Raw genomic sequence first — 17,383 nt, 5'->3', positions numbered from 1 at the left:
GGTAGATTCACCCGCAGACGGGAAGTGATCGGCACTGGAATTCGTATGGTAAGAGGATGTCTAGGCTCAAATGCAAGATCATATAGGTTCCCCCGTCGCACTTAGCAAGTTGGTGGATACTAGGAAGTGAACTCAATTAAGGCGTAAAGTCAAGGTGGGACTACCAACAAAAAGTATCCGACAATTGGGCCACATTGCACTTTTGGATGCGGTCCCAATGAGGATAGAGGGTCAGAAGACTAGTGGGAGCCCAACGAAAGCATCTCCTAACATTTAGGGAACTGCTATTTTGGGCCGTGAAATGTGTTTGCGTCATTACCTCCGGTATGACTAGGGGAACATTTTATAACTCTGCCGCGAAGTCAACTGACGCGTCGGTTGGGATATTTTTAAGCGGCGAACCCGAAACGGGAAAATGCTTGAAAATGCGCCAAGTGTCACATTTTCGTGAACTTTCCTCTTGCAGAAAAATGGGCGCTGATTTTTATGCTGGGAGAGGCCTCATTTCAGCTTTTGTCACAGGTTAAGAGCTATGGAGTGCTTCCTTTCCCTCTCATGTACAGTGTGGTGCTAGGAGTGATGCCCTGCACACTACACACTGCTCTCTCTCTCCCCTACGTGCAGTTATGTGATGCCCCACAAGAGGGCTACTCATTTGATTGATGTACAGTTGTGTGGGTTCATGCTTTTGTGCTGAGGCAAGAGCCTCCTTGAGCAGGAACAGGGGTAGCTAACTGCTGCTCCAAAGCAGGCAGTGGTGAGGGTCATAACCTCACCGTTCAGGTGCAAAATCAGCGCTGTGTATGCGCTGTAAATTCACTGTTTTTCAGCCGTACGGACGCCAAGACCATTGGGAATCGTGCCCCACTGGCAGAGGACAGTTAGGGGACTGTTTGGGGCTGAAAACAGGGCAAAAACCAGTAAATACAGCGTGCTGAATTTACTGTTTTTGGACAGGAATCAGAGGGTATACGCCAGTGCAAGCGAGTTCCAACAGGGGAATTGGTTTCGTGCAAGTTTTGGGGCTGTTATGCTGCCGAAATTTGGCCAAATCAAATGGTATCTAGGTGGATACACGTGAAGGATTCCCAGGACCTTACCTTGTAATTTACCCTCCTAAAGAATAAAGAAATACCGAAAGGGGCGCCAATTTTGGGGCCTACAGGTTGTCGGCGTCTGCTCGGAGCATTCTAGCTTCTGAGCCGTGTGTGTGTTTAAGTGTTAACTCCCGTCGCAGGTTCTCTTTGCAAAGTGCTCTGTGTGTGTGTATAAAGTAAAGAATTTTGGGTGAAAGCCAACGCCTACCGCCCTACGGGCCGGTTTCACCCAGTTTCCCCACATCCCAAGCACTTCCCCTCTTTGATGTAGAGAGCTCTCTCAAGGAGTGAGTTTGGGTTGTGCATCCTTTTCTTTCTTTTCTGGGTTGCTCTTCCTCTTTCTACTTTCATTGTTCGAAGTCTGTTCAGTCCTTTGCGTCATGATTTCATCTATGGGGTAGGTCAAACTGCCTAAATAAATGGCAAAACCCCGGTCCGCATGACTCATCAGTGCCTGAATGGAATCTGATTTTAGCTGTAAGCAGTAATCTCGGATCTCTGTAGGAAGTCCCAAGGTAAACCGCTCAATTTGTTCTTTGAACGAGATCTTCTTAAATGAAGAGGCTGGTAGAAAAGAGCTCCAAAGTCTCTAGCAATATGCATCCAAAGTATCCTTCTTGGTCATCCAAAGATGGTTCCAAGCAGTTCATATGTCGTGTTTGTACTCTTGAGTCAGCCAAGAAGAAATAAAAAGCCTTTGAAATTTCAGCCATTTAACTGGCGCTGTCTTGTTCAATAGAAGCGTGGACCACCAAGTTCGAGCATTTCCCTTGAAATAAGAGGTAGCCCTCTGAATTTTGGAGTGCTCTGAGTAACGCCCTCCGGAGAAAGCTATGTCAAACTGCTATATGAAGGCCAAAGCCTTCGAAGCATCTCTATGACCAGAAAAAGAAAAGGGCTTTCTGATCTTTCACTTTGCCCCAAGCTCGGCAAAGTTCTGTACTTTCATTTATATGGCTTGGGTCAATACCCATGCAATATGGTAACAATCCTACTTTCATCTTGCCTTTTCTATCGCGTTCCTCTGCTGCTTAGAACTCTCTGGCCTGTCTTCAGTCTGTCCTTAATGTGCCTTTTTTGGAACACTTTGCGGAGATGTGCCCTTTTCCCCCGCAACCAAAACACCTCCCCTAGCCCTTTCTCGAAGAGTCAGTCGAGATCGTGTATTCTTCTTTTCTTTAGAACTCCTTTTCTTTCTATTTTCATTGTTGGAGGTTTGTCTGGTCCTCTGACTTAAGATCTCATCAATGGGGTAAGTCAAATTCCGCGAATGTATCGAGAAACCCCGTTTCGCATGACCCATTAATTCTTGGATAGAATTCGACTTTTAGTCAAGGCAATAATCTCGGATCTCTGTAGGGAGACCGCAGCAAAATCGCTCACTCTCTTCCTTAAAGGTGACCTTCTTAATTGAAGAGGTTGGTAGAAAAGAGTCTCAAAACCTCTCGCAATAAGTGTCCAAAGAATCTCCCTTGGTCATCCGAAGATGGTTCCAAGCGGTTCTTATATCCCGTTCGTACTCCCGGGTCAGCTAAGAAGAAATAAAGAGCCTTTTGAATTTCGACCACTTAATTGGAGCTTCTTTCCTCATAAGAAGGGTCCATTGACCACCACGTTCAAGCATTTCCTTTTAGAAAAGATGCGGCCCTCCTAATCTTAAAGTGCTCTGAATAGTGCCCTCCAGAGAAGGCTATGTCAAACTGCTGGATGAAGGCCAAAGCCCTCGGAGCACCTTGGAATCCAGAAAATGATTCAACTTTTATTGATTGTCCACCTTTAAAATTTTGTGTGTCTTGCTCTTGTCCTAGAGGAAGTCATATTGGTTGGCTTTGTAAAAGTTATTCTTCTTTGCATAAAACATATGGTCATCGAAGTCCGAACTGTCAGATGATGACTCCTCCGTTAGAGCTATCAAAAACTGGTCGGAATCTTGGTTTCTTTGCCTGTTTCTTGCTCTTTTTGAAGCTTTGTTTTTTGCTTTGCTTTTTGTTGTTTCTATCATCCTCGCTCGAGTCGAAAGAGCTAGAAGGACTGTCAGAAGAAGAGGAAGAAGAAGAATTGGACAGTCCTTCAAAGCGTACGCTTCTTCTGCTTTATTGCAGATGCAAAAGAGGATTTATGGCCCAAATAACAAGGGTAGTCACTCCCCTTCTTGTGCTTTTTCAATTGCTTTTTGGATTGATTCTTCGTGTCCAAGATCTGAGTTTGAACCACCTCTTGAAGTTCTTGTTCTGTAAACATCCTCGAAGAAGGAGGTTTCTTGAGTGCCGGTTTGGTTGGTGGTTTAGTGGCTTTTTGCCACTGAGTGTGCACTTCAATGATGGATTGCTGAGACAGAAATTTTGCAAACCGAGGGTCTTTTGCAAATTGAATCATCTACTTTATGCACTCGTCAACCTGCTCTCAACGCTGCATCTCTTGAAGTTCATAGAACTTCATACTGAGTAGGCCGAGGTGGCCCGTACTCTTCTTCTGTTAATTCGTTTAAATCTTCTACGTGGTGTCCTCCCGCCTCAGCGGATGCAGCAGAAGTCGACTAATTCTTTCCGGAATCAATAAGTGTCACGAAATAAGGGATCGGATTTCCCAATAGAAGAGAAATCGGTCGTGCTCTGATACCACTGTGACATATCCCAAGTCAAGATTCTACCGCGACATAGCAAAGATTCACTTCAAACTTTTTCACAGATCACAAGAGTCGACACAGCCCGGTGTAGTTTTGTGCCAAGAGATATTGGCCCCAAGGATTGGCGCCCCTTTCGGTATTTATTTTTATATTAATCTTTGAGCAAAGAACAACTGAGTCGTGGGTACTCGCTCTCAGACTTTGCGTCCAGATGCTCTGTAGAGTGAGCCCGTAAGGCCTCTTATAAAGAGTTTACAAGGGATGCTAAAAGAAGAGCCCCAAGCAATAATCTCCAAAAGCAACTGATTAAAATCTGCTAGTAAAAACCAGCAAGTGCAAAACGCGGGATTGCCGTACAACTGCCATGTCAGCCTCTCAACGCAAAAAGCGAGAAGTCCGTACGATGAAGCCACGTCAGCACAATCAACATGTATCACGGAAATCCGTACAGCCACGTCAACCTGTCAGTGCATTTTCCGAGCGTCCGTACTGGCTGGAACGTCTACATGCGTGTGTGTCCGGGTGGCTTTGACACGTACCAGTTTGTGACACAGAGAGCAAATGTTTTCTACAAAGAGACAAAGCCAATCGATATGATTTTCTCGAGAGTGTCACAAGCTTGGGCACCCCAAGTCGGGAATCGGACACGACACACGAGAGAATCACTTAAAATACTTTACAACTTTATCACACTTTAAAATTGAGTCGACATGCCCCGGCGTAGTTCGTGCCCAAATGTATTGGCCCAAAACCTGGCACCCCTTTCGATATTTCTTTTTTGTATTAATGCTTGAGCAAAGTACAACACCCGAGGGGTCCTTTGCTCTCAGACTCTACGTCCAGATGCTCTCAAGAGGAAGGCCCCTTGGGTCTATTTATCGATACAAGAATGCCCAAAAAGCAGAGCACCAAAAGCTTCTAAACTCAAAAGCAAAGTGTTCCAAAAGCAACTGGTTCCCAAAAGTTGCCAAAAAGCATCATCGCAATTTGCGAAAATCCGTACAAGCTACCACGTCATCAACAACCAGCGCAAAATCCGAGTTCTGTACAGAGGACCACTCACCATCTTATCCTCGATTTCACCTGCAAAACAGGTAAGGAGATGGCTCACCTCATTGCAAAAGAGTGGATGTCCAGCTCCATGCTTCCCAATCCATATAGATGCGAGTTTCTCGCTCCTATTTCTGGTTATCCGTCACAAACAGCCAGATTGTAAGTACATCAATATCCCTTTCAGGGTCCATTTCAATATCTGGTTCAACTTCTAGTCAATAGTTTTGTTTTAGCTCTTCCTGCAAGTAAAGCTTCATCTTTTCTGCACTCGTCTGTCCTTTCAACTTTCCACCCCGTCTTGAGAGGAGACTCAATGGCCTCACACAATCTCGAGTAAATCTCATCAATCGGGTAATCCTTCACGTGTTTCGCAAATCTCGGGTATCTGGGGTACTTGATCAATCTTTTCACACGTGTCAACCTGCAGTTGACGCTTGTACTTTGCTCTGGCAAACATCTCCGTCGTAAAAATTTGCCCAAATCTTCATTCTTTTCTTCAATTCTCGTGTCGGGTTTCAACTTTTCTTTGACTTTCCGCTAAGAGGAGTTATCTCTGTCAAATTCTCCACGAGAATCCATGTGTAATCTGGGATTCTTTATGGCTTATGCCGAGTAAGACAGAGCGATGAAGACGGGAGCGCACCCGATGTGCGATGAAGTAAGGGTGGAGTGGCTAATAAGTCCGGGGTCGGGACACAGATTCTTCAATAACAATTTCCAAAGTGCCCAAGTGCCATGTCTGCTCTCACAAACTGATGACGTGTCAAGCCACTGAAGAACGGAGCCAACCTTCAGATCCCGACCAAGGGGCCTAAACCCTAAGAAGACAAGCAGCAGCAAAAGAAGTCGTCCTACCAACTTATGGGGACCCCATCCGATGGGGCCCAGGGGACATAAAAGAAAAGAAAGCACGACCCATACACAACAAGGACGTGCACAAAAACTGCTGACATGGCAGCTGTACGGAAAGCCTTGAATTTCTGCTAGCAATGCTGACGTGATAGATTTCCGCAAGACACGCTAACAATGGCTGACATGGCAGATTTCCGCAAAATGCACTGACAGTGCTGACGTGGCAATTGTACGGACTTCCGCAAAACGCGCTGGCAGATTTTGGGTATTGCTTTTTTACCAGATACTTTTAAGTTTAAAGGCTTTCCATGTAAACTTCTTTTGGACTGAGGCCCTTTAAATATCATGCCATGGGCTCATTCTTTGGCAAGCTTCCTGGAGAAGGTGCAGAGTCTGGAGTACCGGCTTGTACTGTGTTGATGCAATATAAAGAAATACCAAAAGGGGCGCCAAGGTTTGGGGCCAATACTCTCTGGGGTGGAATTTCGCCACTATGTCGCGTGTCGTCTCTCTCTTTCAGTTCGATTGTTATTGAAGTGCTAAAAGTCTCTTCAGTCTATTCTTTTCTATTGGCACGTGGTGCCCGTCTTGTGACATTTGCTGTTTGATAGGACCGGTATGCTTTGAGAAAAGCACATGCCTGATGCTCTGATACCACTGTCACATGCTTGGACACCCCTACGGAAACGAAGGGTAAGGAGCGGCTTTTTCCAAAGCTATGTATGCGATACTATGGCCCTTTCCAGATTCAAGAAAAGATCAATGATGTATCCTTCAGATTGAAGTTACCAGATACTTAGAGGATTCACAATGCATTCATGTGAGTCTGTTGAAACCTTTCAAAGGAGAGGTGCTAGTGGACAAGGAGCCTGAGGAGCAACCTGAAGTGGAAGAGACCGAGGAGATTCTCGTTTTACAACCGATACTGGCTCACAAGGAAAGGAGAGTGACAAGTAAAGTGATACGACGGTTCTTAGTTAAGTTCAAGAACTATCCGGCATTGGATGCGAAGTGGATGGAGGAGGACCTAGAGATACTCCTCAAATTTTGGAACTTTACCTAGAGGCTTTTACTCTAGCTTCGATTATTCCAAGAGTTCCCAATGATACTACACGAGAAGAGTTAGTCCGCTCCTTTGTCATAGATTACCTAAAGTCACTGACTTCCTTTGTGATTTCAAAGATACTAATAGGCTAACAGTATTCTGCTGTATGATTTTATGAAAGGAGTACTCCGAAATGGAAATTCCTCAAATGAATCTGTTATATGTGCTCTCTCATGTGTGCATTGTTTCAATGCATGTTTGAAAGACGAAATGACTGCAGCATTTCGGTCTTGTTCACTGGAGAGGTGATGTGGATATGATAGTAATCAGATTCACTCAATCAAGACATCCACGAGAGATCGGTGAGATCTAGATGTGATTGCTAAATACGTTACAATAGATCATGATTCTCATCCAAGATCTTGACAGGGATAGTGAAGTGAATGTGATTCGAATGTTTAGTGACTGTCGTCTTTGTGCAAGTGCTTCATATGTATTGTCTAGTGCGTCAGTACTTATCTACTAGACTAGTTTCTGGCTTATATTGTTTTGCAGGCATAATCAAGGGCGATTACAGTTCTTTCAAGAAGGGGGTATGTCACAAAGTGACGGCATGGCATGGCCAACTTGAGGCACTTCAGACAGAGGGAGGCATTGAGATAAAGTCATAATAACTTGCAGAACCAATTCAGAGAAGCCAAAAATGAAAGATTTAATTTTATAAGTTGTTTCAACTTACAAGGTCCTGTCCGTTGGGCCCAGACGACACGAACTCAAAAATTGCGTCAATTGCTAACATGGTAGCATTGTACGGAACCCCTGCGATTCGTGCTATCTGTTGACGTGGCATCATATGGATTTCCGTGATGTGCGCTCGTTGCTGCTAGCACCATCTTTTGGGCCCAAGATGCTTTTAAACCTGCAATTTTTCATGTAACTGCTTTTAGCAGGCCATGGGCCTATAAATTAATTGCCAAGGCCTCACTCTGGCCATATGTGAAGCTGTGAGAGCTTGGCAGAGTTGAGGACCCTAGAACATTGTACTTTGCTAAGCATCAATAATAAAGAAAGCCAAAAGGGGTGCCAATCTTTGGGGCAATCCGGTGCCGAACTTTGTCGTGTCGTGTCATCTCTCTCAATTTTGTTCAAGTTTGTTAAGTTGTTTTCAATTTCTCTCATGAGTGTTGTATCAAATTCTCGGCTTAGGGTGCCCAAGTCAATTACACCTAGACTTTTTCACAAATTTGCTTTTCTTGTTTTTTCTCGACTTCTTTCGCCTTTTTTTCATCCTCACTAGAACTAGAGGACAACGAACTGCCGGAACTCTCTGAATACGAGAAAAAATCTGAGTCATCCTCGAAACGAGCACGCTCCTTGGATCTGCTTACCACCTCAAAAGTTGACTTCCGATTCAAATAACTGGAAAAATCGACCGATTTCCTCTTCTTCCAAGAGTGCTTCAAGCCTTTCATTATCTGGTTCATCTTCTTTTCGAGACAGTTTCCACTTCTCTGCACTCCGATTGTCTCTCAGCTTTCTTCCAGACTTGAGAGACTTGATCACTCTTTTCCCACACGTGTCGACTTGTAGTCGACGTTTGTACTTCATTTTGGCAAACTTCCCCGCCAAAAATTTGCCCAATTCTTCATACTTTTCTTCAGTTCCCGCGCCAGATTTCAACTTTTCTTTGCCTTCCCGGTTTGAGATGTTATCTCTGTCAGATTCTCCACAAGAACCATGTGTAGTCTTGGGTTCATCGGCTTATGCCTCTTAAGACAGAGCGATGAAGATGAGAGTGCGTCCGATGCGCAATGGACTAAGTGGCTAATAAGTCCGGGGCAGGGACACAGAGATTCTTTAACAAACAAAATTCTCTTGACTGCTTCGTCAGATTCTCCTCCAGAATCTGTCCGCTACAGAAGGGATCAGATTCTACGGGTAGATTCTCCGTAGAAGAAGAATCTTTCTGAGCCCTAATACCATTGTTACAGGCTTGGACACTCCAAGCGAGAAATCAATAGCAACACAAACATAAACTGCAAAATCATTGAACTTTCAGAGAGAGAGAGAGAGAGAGAGAGAGAGAGAACCGACACAGCACGGCGGAGTTCCACACCCAGATGCACTCGCCCCAAAAACTGGCACCCCTTACCGTATTTCTTTATTATTTTACTTGCAACAGTATAACTCTCTGGGATCCTTTGCTCTCACCCTCTACGTCCACATTTCCCACACGTGTCGACTTGTAGTCGACGTTTGTACTTCATTTTGGCAAACTTCCTCGCCAAAAATTTGCCCAATTCTTCATACTTTTCTTCAGTTCCCGCGCCAGATTTCAACTTTTCTTTGCCTTCCCGGTTTGAGATGTTATCTCTGTCAGATTCTCCGCAAGAACCATGTGTAGTCTTGGGTTCATCGGCTTATGCCTCTTAAGACAGAGCGATGAAGATGAGAGTGCGTCCGATGCGCAATGGACTAAGTGGCTAATAAGTCCGGGGCAGGGACACAGAGATTCTTTAACAAACAAAATTCTCTTGACTGCTTCGTCAGATTCTCCTCCAGAATCTGTCCGCTACAGAAGGGATCAGATTCTACGGGTAGATTCTCCGTAGAAGAAGAATCTTTCTGAGCCCTGATACCACTGTTACAGGCTTGGACACTCCAAGCGAGAAATCAATAGCAACACAAACATAAACTGCAAAATCATTGAACTTTCAGAGAGAGAGAGAGAGAGAACCGACACAGCACGGCGGAGTTCCGCACCCAGATGCACTCGCCCCAAAAACTGGCACCCCTTACCGTATTTCTTTATTATTTTACTTGCAACAGTATAACTCTCTGGGATCCTTTGCTCTCACCCTCTACGTCCACATTTCCCACACGTGTCGACTTGTAGTCGACGTTTGTACTTCATTTTGGCAAACTTCCCCGCCAAAAATTTGCCCAATTCTTCATACTTTTCTTCAGTTCCCGCGCCAGATTTCAACTTTTCTTTGCCTTCCCGGTTTGAGATGTTATCGCTGTCAGATTCTCCACAAGAACCATGTGTAGTCTTGGGTTCATCGGCTTATGCCTCTTAAGACAGAGCGATGAAGATGAGAGTGCGTCCGATGCGCAATGGACTAAGTGGCTAATAAGTCCGGGGCAGGGACACAGAGATTCTTTAACAAACAAAATTCTCTTGACTGCTTCGTCAGATTCTCCTCCAGAATCTGTCCGCTACAGAAGGGATCAGATTCTACGGGTAGATTCTCCATAGAAGAAGAATCTTTCTGAGCCCTAATACCACTGTTACAGGCTTGGACACTCCAAGCGAGAAATCAATAGCAACACATGAACATAAACTGCAAAATCATTGAACTTTCAGAGAGTGAGAGAGAGAGAGAGAGAGAGAGAACCGACACAGCACGGCGGAGTTCCGCACCCAGATGCACTCGCCCCAAAGACTGGCACCCCTTACCGTATTTCTTTATTATTTTACTTGCAACAATATAACTCTCTGGGATCCTTTGCTCTCACCCTCTACGTCCACATGCTCGGCAGAGTGAGGCCCTGGGCTCCTTATATATAGAACAAGGCATCCCTGAAAGAAGAGCCCCAAAAGCATCTACTCCAAAATCTCACGCAAAAGCTGCCCAGAACTGTTAGCAGCGCAAAACGTATCAACACCACAATTTACCTAAATCTGTACAGCCTCCCACGTCACCATGCCAGTGCGATTAATAAAAATCTCCTTTCAAAGTTCAAGGTTCTGTCTTTTAGGGTTTTAGGCCCCACAATCGATGCTCCATAAATTCCTTCAATTGGTTTGTCACAAAATGATGACGTGGCATGACCACCCGCGAACAGAGCTCATAACGTGACAGAAAACTGTACGGATAGACAGGCCCGAATTCACGTTGACAGATGCCACGAAGAAGCAAAATGGAATTTTGCGTTGACTCCTGACGTGGACAGACAGTATGCATTTCTTGGATTTGCGCTGTGGCAGGTGCTGATGTGGTAGTCTGTACGAATTTTTGCAAATTGAGCTGATTGTTTTCTGGCAATTTTTGGACCAAGTTGCTTTTGGGATAATTTGCTTTTGAGTTTACTGCTTTTGGGGCTCTGCTTTTGAGGCATCGCTTACAAGAATAAGTAAACCTTTTGGGACCTCACTCTGCAAAGCATTTGGACGTAGAGTCTGAGAGCAAAGGTTCCCTCAGGAGTTGTACTTTGCTCAAGCATTAATATAAAAGAAATACCGAAAGGGGCGCCAGTGTTTGGGGCCAATCTCTCTAGGCATGGAACAACGCCGGGCAGTGTCGACCAAATTGAATTGAGTTTTAAAGTTAAGAAGTAGTTTAAGTGGTTTTCTCGTGTGTCGTGCCGGATTCTCGACTTGGGGTGCCCAAGATTGTGACATGGTTCTCGGGAAAAAAAATTGTGACATGGTTGGCTCAGTTTCTCTTGTCCACTCAGCCATTTCTCTACAAGTTGGGCATGCCACGTTATCACTTTGTGACAAAGGCAAAAGCAGAGCCCCAAAAGCATCAAATCCAAAAGCACTTGATCCCGAAAGCATCTGCTCTCAAAAACTCGCACAAAACCATCAAAATCTGCCAACGATGCAATTTGCAAAAATCATACAACATACCATGTCAGCATGTCAACGCAAATCACGAAATTCCGTACAACGTGATGTTAGAGTTACACCACCGTTGCTTCGCCATTTTGTACGGCTAGTGGTTGTCCCGGGTTTGCCACCCATCGCACATTATGTAGATTGCATGGGCGGACACTTTTAGCATGTGTCCGGTCGGTCATTTTCTGAGCCTGGTTAGGTGCACACATTTTTAGCCATTTTTGGGCTTTTATGTTTTTTGCACCAATTACACATTTTTGCCCTACCTCAACCTAAGATTCTATAAATAGAATGCTTAGGGTCTTGTAGTCATACAGATTGTGTATTGAAAGTATCATTTGCAGAGCACTTGTGTTTTCACTCTCTCTCCGTCCAGCATTTTCGATGTGCGTGGCTCACACTCTTTCCGTTGCTCACACTCACATGGTATCAATCGCCAATGGAGAATCTGCATCTATCTCTCCTCATGAGGCTAGCGCTAGCACTTCTGCCGGTTCCCATCGCAGCGGATCTCAAAAACGCTGATCAGCGTTTTTCAGCCCTGACGTTTTTTTGCAAGAACAGCCAGCATTTTTGCATCTGTAGCCTTAATCTGCATCCCTCTTCCTAGCGCTTCCCTCCTGCAACAAAATCGCACCTAAACCGGCATGAAATCTGCTGGAATTTTTGCAAACCCTAGTGTTTTCGGATAAATCTGCGTTTTGCAGATCTTGCTGCGTTTTTCCGTGTTTTGCTGGCGTTTTTGGTGATTTAGGGCGTTTTTCACAAAACGCCGATCTTGTGCACCTATGGGAGTGGCCAAGGAACACCCCGGAGTCTTCTACACTACCTTGCAGATCTACACCTTGGCCAGGTATCTACACCCAATCGGCACCATTTTCGGTACTTATTACTTGTTGTTTTTCTCTGTTTTCAGCCCCTTGACGACGGGAAAGTGCAAGAACCGTATCCTCTGACACTCTGCGACGCTCCCGCACCGACCGGTGAGGTACAAGCATGCTGAAAATCTATATACCTAGACGAATCCAGGATAAGCCCAGATTCACCCTTGAAGGAAAGTGCAAGGTATAGACCCATGGTAGTCACCCACAAGACAATATAACCATCAGCTCCATCATGCATAGTATTGACTAAATACCACGACATCCCCACTAACATCGTCAGTGCCCAATAGTGGGTGTAGAACTAGGTACTAACATATGCTCCCCAACACAACACACAACACACACACACGTGAGCATACATCAACACAAAGTTCAGCGTACTGAGTTTCTATAATGACTCCAGAGATCATGGGCTGACTCGGTCATCATAATGAAGCCTAGCACTAAAAGAAGCATTAAATCGAAAAAATTAGCACAAAAATGAGGTAGTTGATAGGGCATACCACTACAAAAGATAGAAAGAATTAGCACAATATCAACTGGTCGTAACTCGGACGAAAAGTCTGCATGTCCGCTATACGACTAAAAAATACACCTAGATGAATCTCTATTACAACACCGTTTTCAGCACCCTTTGCAGTGTTTTTTGGGCGGACAGCACGCTGAATTTTTACTCTTGTGCGGTTGATAATTGGAGAGCTACTACGGTTGATAATTGGAGAGCTACTACCTTATCTTGATAGTGCATGACAACATTGACCAGCCAAAGGCTCCTACAGACAGATCTCTTTCTTCCAAGGAGTTGGAGACGACGCTTGCAGAGCTTCAACAGACTTGGGATTGGCATAATGCAAGGACCCGGTCTTATATCTTCCTCAACAATACGCGACAGACACTTGGACATGTGCAGAGTATGACTAATGCTCGAGCTATCATGAACCACTTGAAGCAAGTTTATGATTGGATGACGCCTATGAAGAGAGCTCACCTAGAGGCCCAGCTGCAACTTTGGACCCTTGGCAATTGAAGTCCATGAGGGATCACATTGAGAAGATGCAAGAGATGAAGTAGGTGTTTTTTTATTGCAACGAAGTTGATCATGGGTGTGCAAGTACAATAATTTCTATGTTTTTCATTCTCTCTGAAGCTTGTGGCTTGCAGATCAAGTGAGAGACAGCTTATCCCAAGTGCATCTCCTCATTTGCAAAGAAAGAGGGATGACTCCATATCGACTTTTACATAAATCTTTTGAGGCATCTAAAAAGTTGCAGCGGAATATCATAGGGGAACAAGGTATGCATGGTTGACACACTGGTTCACTCAATATGGACCAAATAGTGAGCACCTGCCACCAATGGACGCACCGCATGTTTATAATTCACCTCTCCTAAATTAAGAGTAATAGAGTCTTACAACAAGACCCATGGAAGCACTATATGCAGGAGACATGGACCACACGGAGTCAGCCTCTCTTACCCAAGATGCTATATTACAAAGATCAGTTCACTCTGAGGATGGCTTTCTACAAAGACCTAGGAAATGAATGTATAGATGCCTTCAGTGTCCTAGTAGCGCTTGGCCACCTAAAAGTAACATCACCCCAGCTCGAGATTGAGGCTAGCCGAGCGGCACATATCACTCTTATACGGAGGAGTTAAGGCCCTATATATTCCCATTAATGCAAAAAAATATAGCAGCACATGGAGCTTTGCACAAGTAGTTCAGCACAAAGAATATAAAACTTTGCCTCAAAAAGTGCACACAATGCAACTTCATCATCAAAAAACACAAAAACACCGTCAGTAGCTATGCTATCCAAAAATAAAAACAAGAGGGGAAGGGGGGAGGCCCGAGGGGCCACAAGTAGGCCAAGCAGTGTATACCTGTGGATTATTTCTCAGAAAATCCAAGGCTCCTGGAGCAGCCCCACCAGCACCAGGAATGCCCTGGGCAAATAAGCAAAACAAGACAACCAAAGTGGTTGAAGGTGAAAGGGATCACAGACAATAAAGTATTGAACAAGAAAACCCTCAAAACCTGAGGAAAAAGGTCTAACGGAGCTGCATTGGGTCCACCAGTTGGAGGAGGCTGAGCTACAGCTGCAGGAGCTTGAGCAGGTGACGGTGCCGGTGCCGGTGCCGGTGCTGGTGCTGGTGCTGGTGCTGGTGCCTGAACAGCAGCTGCAGGTGCTGCAGGTTCGGCTGTGTTTGGTATTCCCTGGAACAAATAAGAACAGACAAAAAACATTGTTAAACCTGCATGCACTCAGTATACTCTGATTTGAAAGAGAGGAGAGGGCATCTCCTGAAGGCTGAAATGACCTATGGTCAAAGAGAAACATTCAATGTTGATAATTTAAAGTTCACTTCAGGTTGCCACAGCACATATCATCATTAATTAAATACAACGTAAATGCCTACGAGAAAAAGACAATTCTTCCAAAGAAACGCCCAAGTGCTTCATACATTAAAAAAATTGAGAGCAGCTGTGTGCGCAAGACGCCATATTAATATAGTAGAATGCAAAAGGAACGTACATTGTAAAGATATTCCACAGCTCGTTCTGGATTGTTAAATGCAGCCCGTAAAGCTCTTGTAACTGTCTCTCGATCCCAGCTCCCTCCACCCATGTCCATGATCCAATCGACAGTTTGCTCAAGATTCGTACCTGCAACGAGATTGGAGGCAGCCTGCCCGTACACATCTCCAGACCTGAATACACACAGTGCTTAATACCTCAGCATATAAATATGTACCATGCTTGAAAAGAAAAAACAATCCACCCGTAACAACTTAAAAAAATTGTAGAGAGATGTTACTGAGTCGGAGCTGTGGTAGGGGTAGCTGCAGGAACAGGCCTGTAATGCAATATCTAGTGTCAGTCGTAAATACGACTACAACAGCTCAGGTACCTTCACAATTTTCCTGAGATGAGGGGCATCCTTTACCCCGATTTGAGACTTACGGAACTGTAGTAGGCGGAGCAGGGGCAGCTGCTGGTGATGCAGGTGCAGCTGGGCTTGGAGCTGGAGCAGGAGGCACAGTTGTTGATGTGGCCTACAAAACAAAAGATCTTCATCATTTATCACCATGATTGTTTCTAATCTTCTTGGCATATAGACTATATTGACCTGAGCACCACTGGCCGAGGGAACTGAAGCAGGTGTGTTCGATGATGCTTTGGTCTGCACAAAAACAACAAGATAAGGAAAAGACTTTAGGACTACCATAAAAACAAATATTGCCAATACTGCACAAACAGGCATATTAACCATGCCCGTGCTTTGGGAAAAAAAATTCTACAAAGAGTAGAATTATAGCGTGAAAAAATTATGGCCAACCTTTGTTAGCATCACAACTAAGAAGCTGTTCTCAGCTACATCGTTCTCCTGCATTGTAGTGTGGTCATCTTTCAAAACTTTACCCTTGTAAATGAGCACTTGCTGAGAACAAGGGAATGTATCTTTTCCTTGAGTGTCTTCTATACGTTGTTTGACCATGAGCACCTACATTAACAAAAAATCAGCATGCGTCATATGATCATATAAATGGAAGCTCGTGTGTGTGTGTGTACGCGCGCGCATGCGTGCACATTTTTTTTGAGAAGCCGGGGCCGGGGGGGGGGGAGATAAGCTAAAAGTCTAAATCTAGATCCACTGTTGGAACTTATGCCTGTAGTGTGGATCATAGCTGCAATACGTTTCAAAGTTGCAACCTTTCAGAAATTCCAGACCCCCTGAGGCTAAGCGTCTAGCAGATGGAAATTTTTTTAGCCTTTGAGGTATCTCGATCTCAAATAAATTCAAGTACCACAATGTAGAGGCCTCAGAGTACAAGATACAAGACTTATTTTCAAAATCATGATATAAATCATACCGTTACATTGCTGTCAACAAGTACCAAATTACAATTTTCAAGTAGCAAAACAAACCAACTGCAGACTACAGCTTAATGCGCCTTATGAGACATTGCTCATGATATTTATCCAAACGCCCACAATTCATAAACATTTTATACCTTTTCTTTTGAAAACATGCTTCATTTTCTGAAATGTTTTGGGAGTTGTTCCAGAATTTTGAATGAGCTGAACCACGTTCTAGTGATAGGGATATCAGAGAATTTGCAACACATAATGGATGATGCTGTTTGTCTTTTCAGTGTCATCGCCTTGGTATTCTTTCCTAGATCTAGGAAGAGAGGACTTCTTTGTGGCTGTGCCCTGCCTTGTGAAGCTAGTTTCCAGCGCTTTGGTCTTGGGTGGTGCCCACCTCAAATAATAGTAAAGTTCAAGGCTATTTTTGCATCCTTTTCACATACCACAGAAACATACCATTTAAGTGATGAACGATCTATTTGATTGATGAGCTATTGACAACTAACAAGTTAGACAAGCCAAAAGCCCAAACCTTTTGACCCTCTTTGTATGGGCTTGTTAATAGGTTTCTATTTTTCAAAACAAGTAACGATGTGCAAGTTGACAACAAAAAACAGTAATCATCGATCAGTGATCTAGAGAACATTACATACATCCACGTTATGCTTTTTCCTGTGATGCATGTATTATACGACACAATGAAATAGACACACCCCAATAGAGAAAGAAAACCTTATATGCATCAGCAGTGTCCTTGAGGTCTAAAGCCAACACACCCAAGAGGCTTTAAAATTAACTGACAACCAAAGTTCTAACTTCCATAGACTGATCAAAAAACGCTTCTTCCACGTAAATTAGGTGTCATTAAGTTCTCACAATTTCATGCAGTCAATAGCCCATGAAAGAGAAACTCGGATAAAGTAAAAGTCAAAATCAAGTTAGCAATATGAGCACAATCTGTGCTTCAGGGCGAAAGTGATGGATTGTAGAGAAAGATGATCAAGATTAAATTATTAAACTCTCTTTCTGCTTGACATAACAAGTAACAAGAATAATGTATATGTGATGAACAAAGACAAGATTTGCCAGGTGCAAAATCGCAGCATAAAAACGTCTCAACATTTGCCACCCATATTAAAATTACAAAAGTATGAAAATCCTCTGTGCAACGTCGTCACCATTGAGGTGAATAATAGTGTACTGTGTACAATATGGTTACCTAGGCACCAACAGAAAAGGTTGTCTTTTTTTTCCTTTTTAAAATGTCGTGCGTTTTGCAGCCTAAAGTGTGAACCATGCGCCTACACTAAAGGTTCGGCCACAAGATAT

The 17,383-nt window shown here is 44.0% G+C and overlaps 1 protein-coding gene across 1 annotated transcript in view; it reads right to left on the bottom strand.

Moving 5' to 3' along the window:
- Positions 1-17,383, bottom strand: part of LOC147460431 (ubiquitin receptor RAD23b-like) — a 52,620-nt gene that overhangs the window by 34,804 nt on the left and 433 nt on the right. Inside the window, exons 2-8 of the mRNA XM_086507625.1 lie at positions 15,522-15,686; positions 15,312-15,365; positions 15,146-15,237; positions 15,000-15,038; positions 14,718-14,892; positions 14,219-14,398; positions 14,065-14,127 (exon numbers count right to left, since the gene is read on the bottom strand). Of these exons, the coding sequence (XP_086363751.1) occupies positions 14,065-14,127; positions 14,219-14,398; positions 14,718-14,892; positions 15,000-15,038; positions 15,146-15,237; positions 15,312-15,365; positions 15,522-15,686 (768 nt within the window). The remainder of the gene's footprint in view (positions 1-14,064; positions 14,128-14,218; positions 14,399-14,717; positions 14,893-14,999; positions 15,039-15,145; positions 15,238-15,311; positions 15,366-15,521; positions 15,687-17,383) is intronic.

Source organism: Adiantum capillus-veneris, chromosome 3 (assembly GCF_014529385.1).
Source record: "Adiantum capillus-veneris isolate H3 chromosome 3, ASM1452938v2, whole genome shotgun sequence".
NCBI classification, from domain to species: domain Eukaryota; kingdom Viridiplantae; phylum Streptophyta; class Polypodiopsida; order Polypodiales; family Pteridaceae; genus Adiantum; species Adiantum capillus-veneris.
The sequence above is the reverse complement of the archived record's forward strand: the minus strand, read 5'-3'. Positions and strand labels throughout refer to the sequence as shown.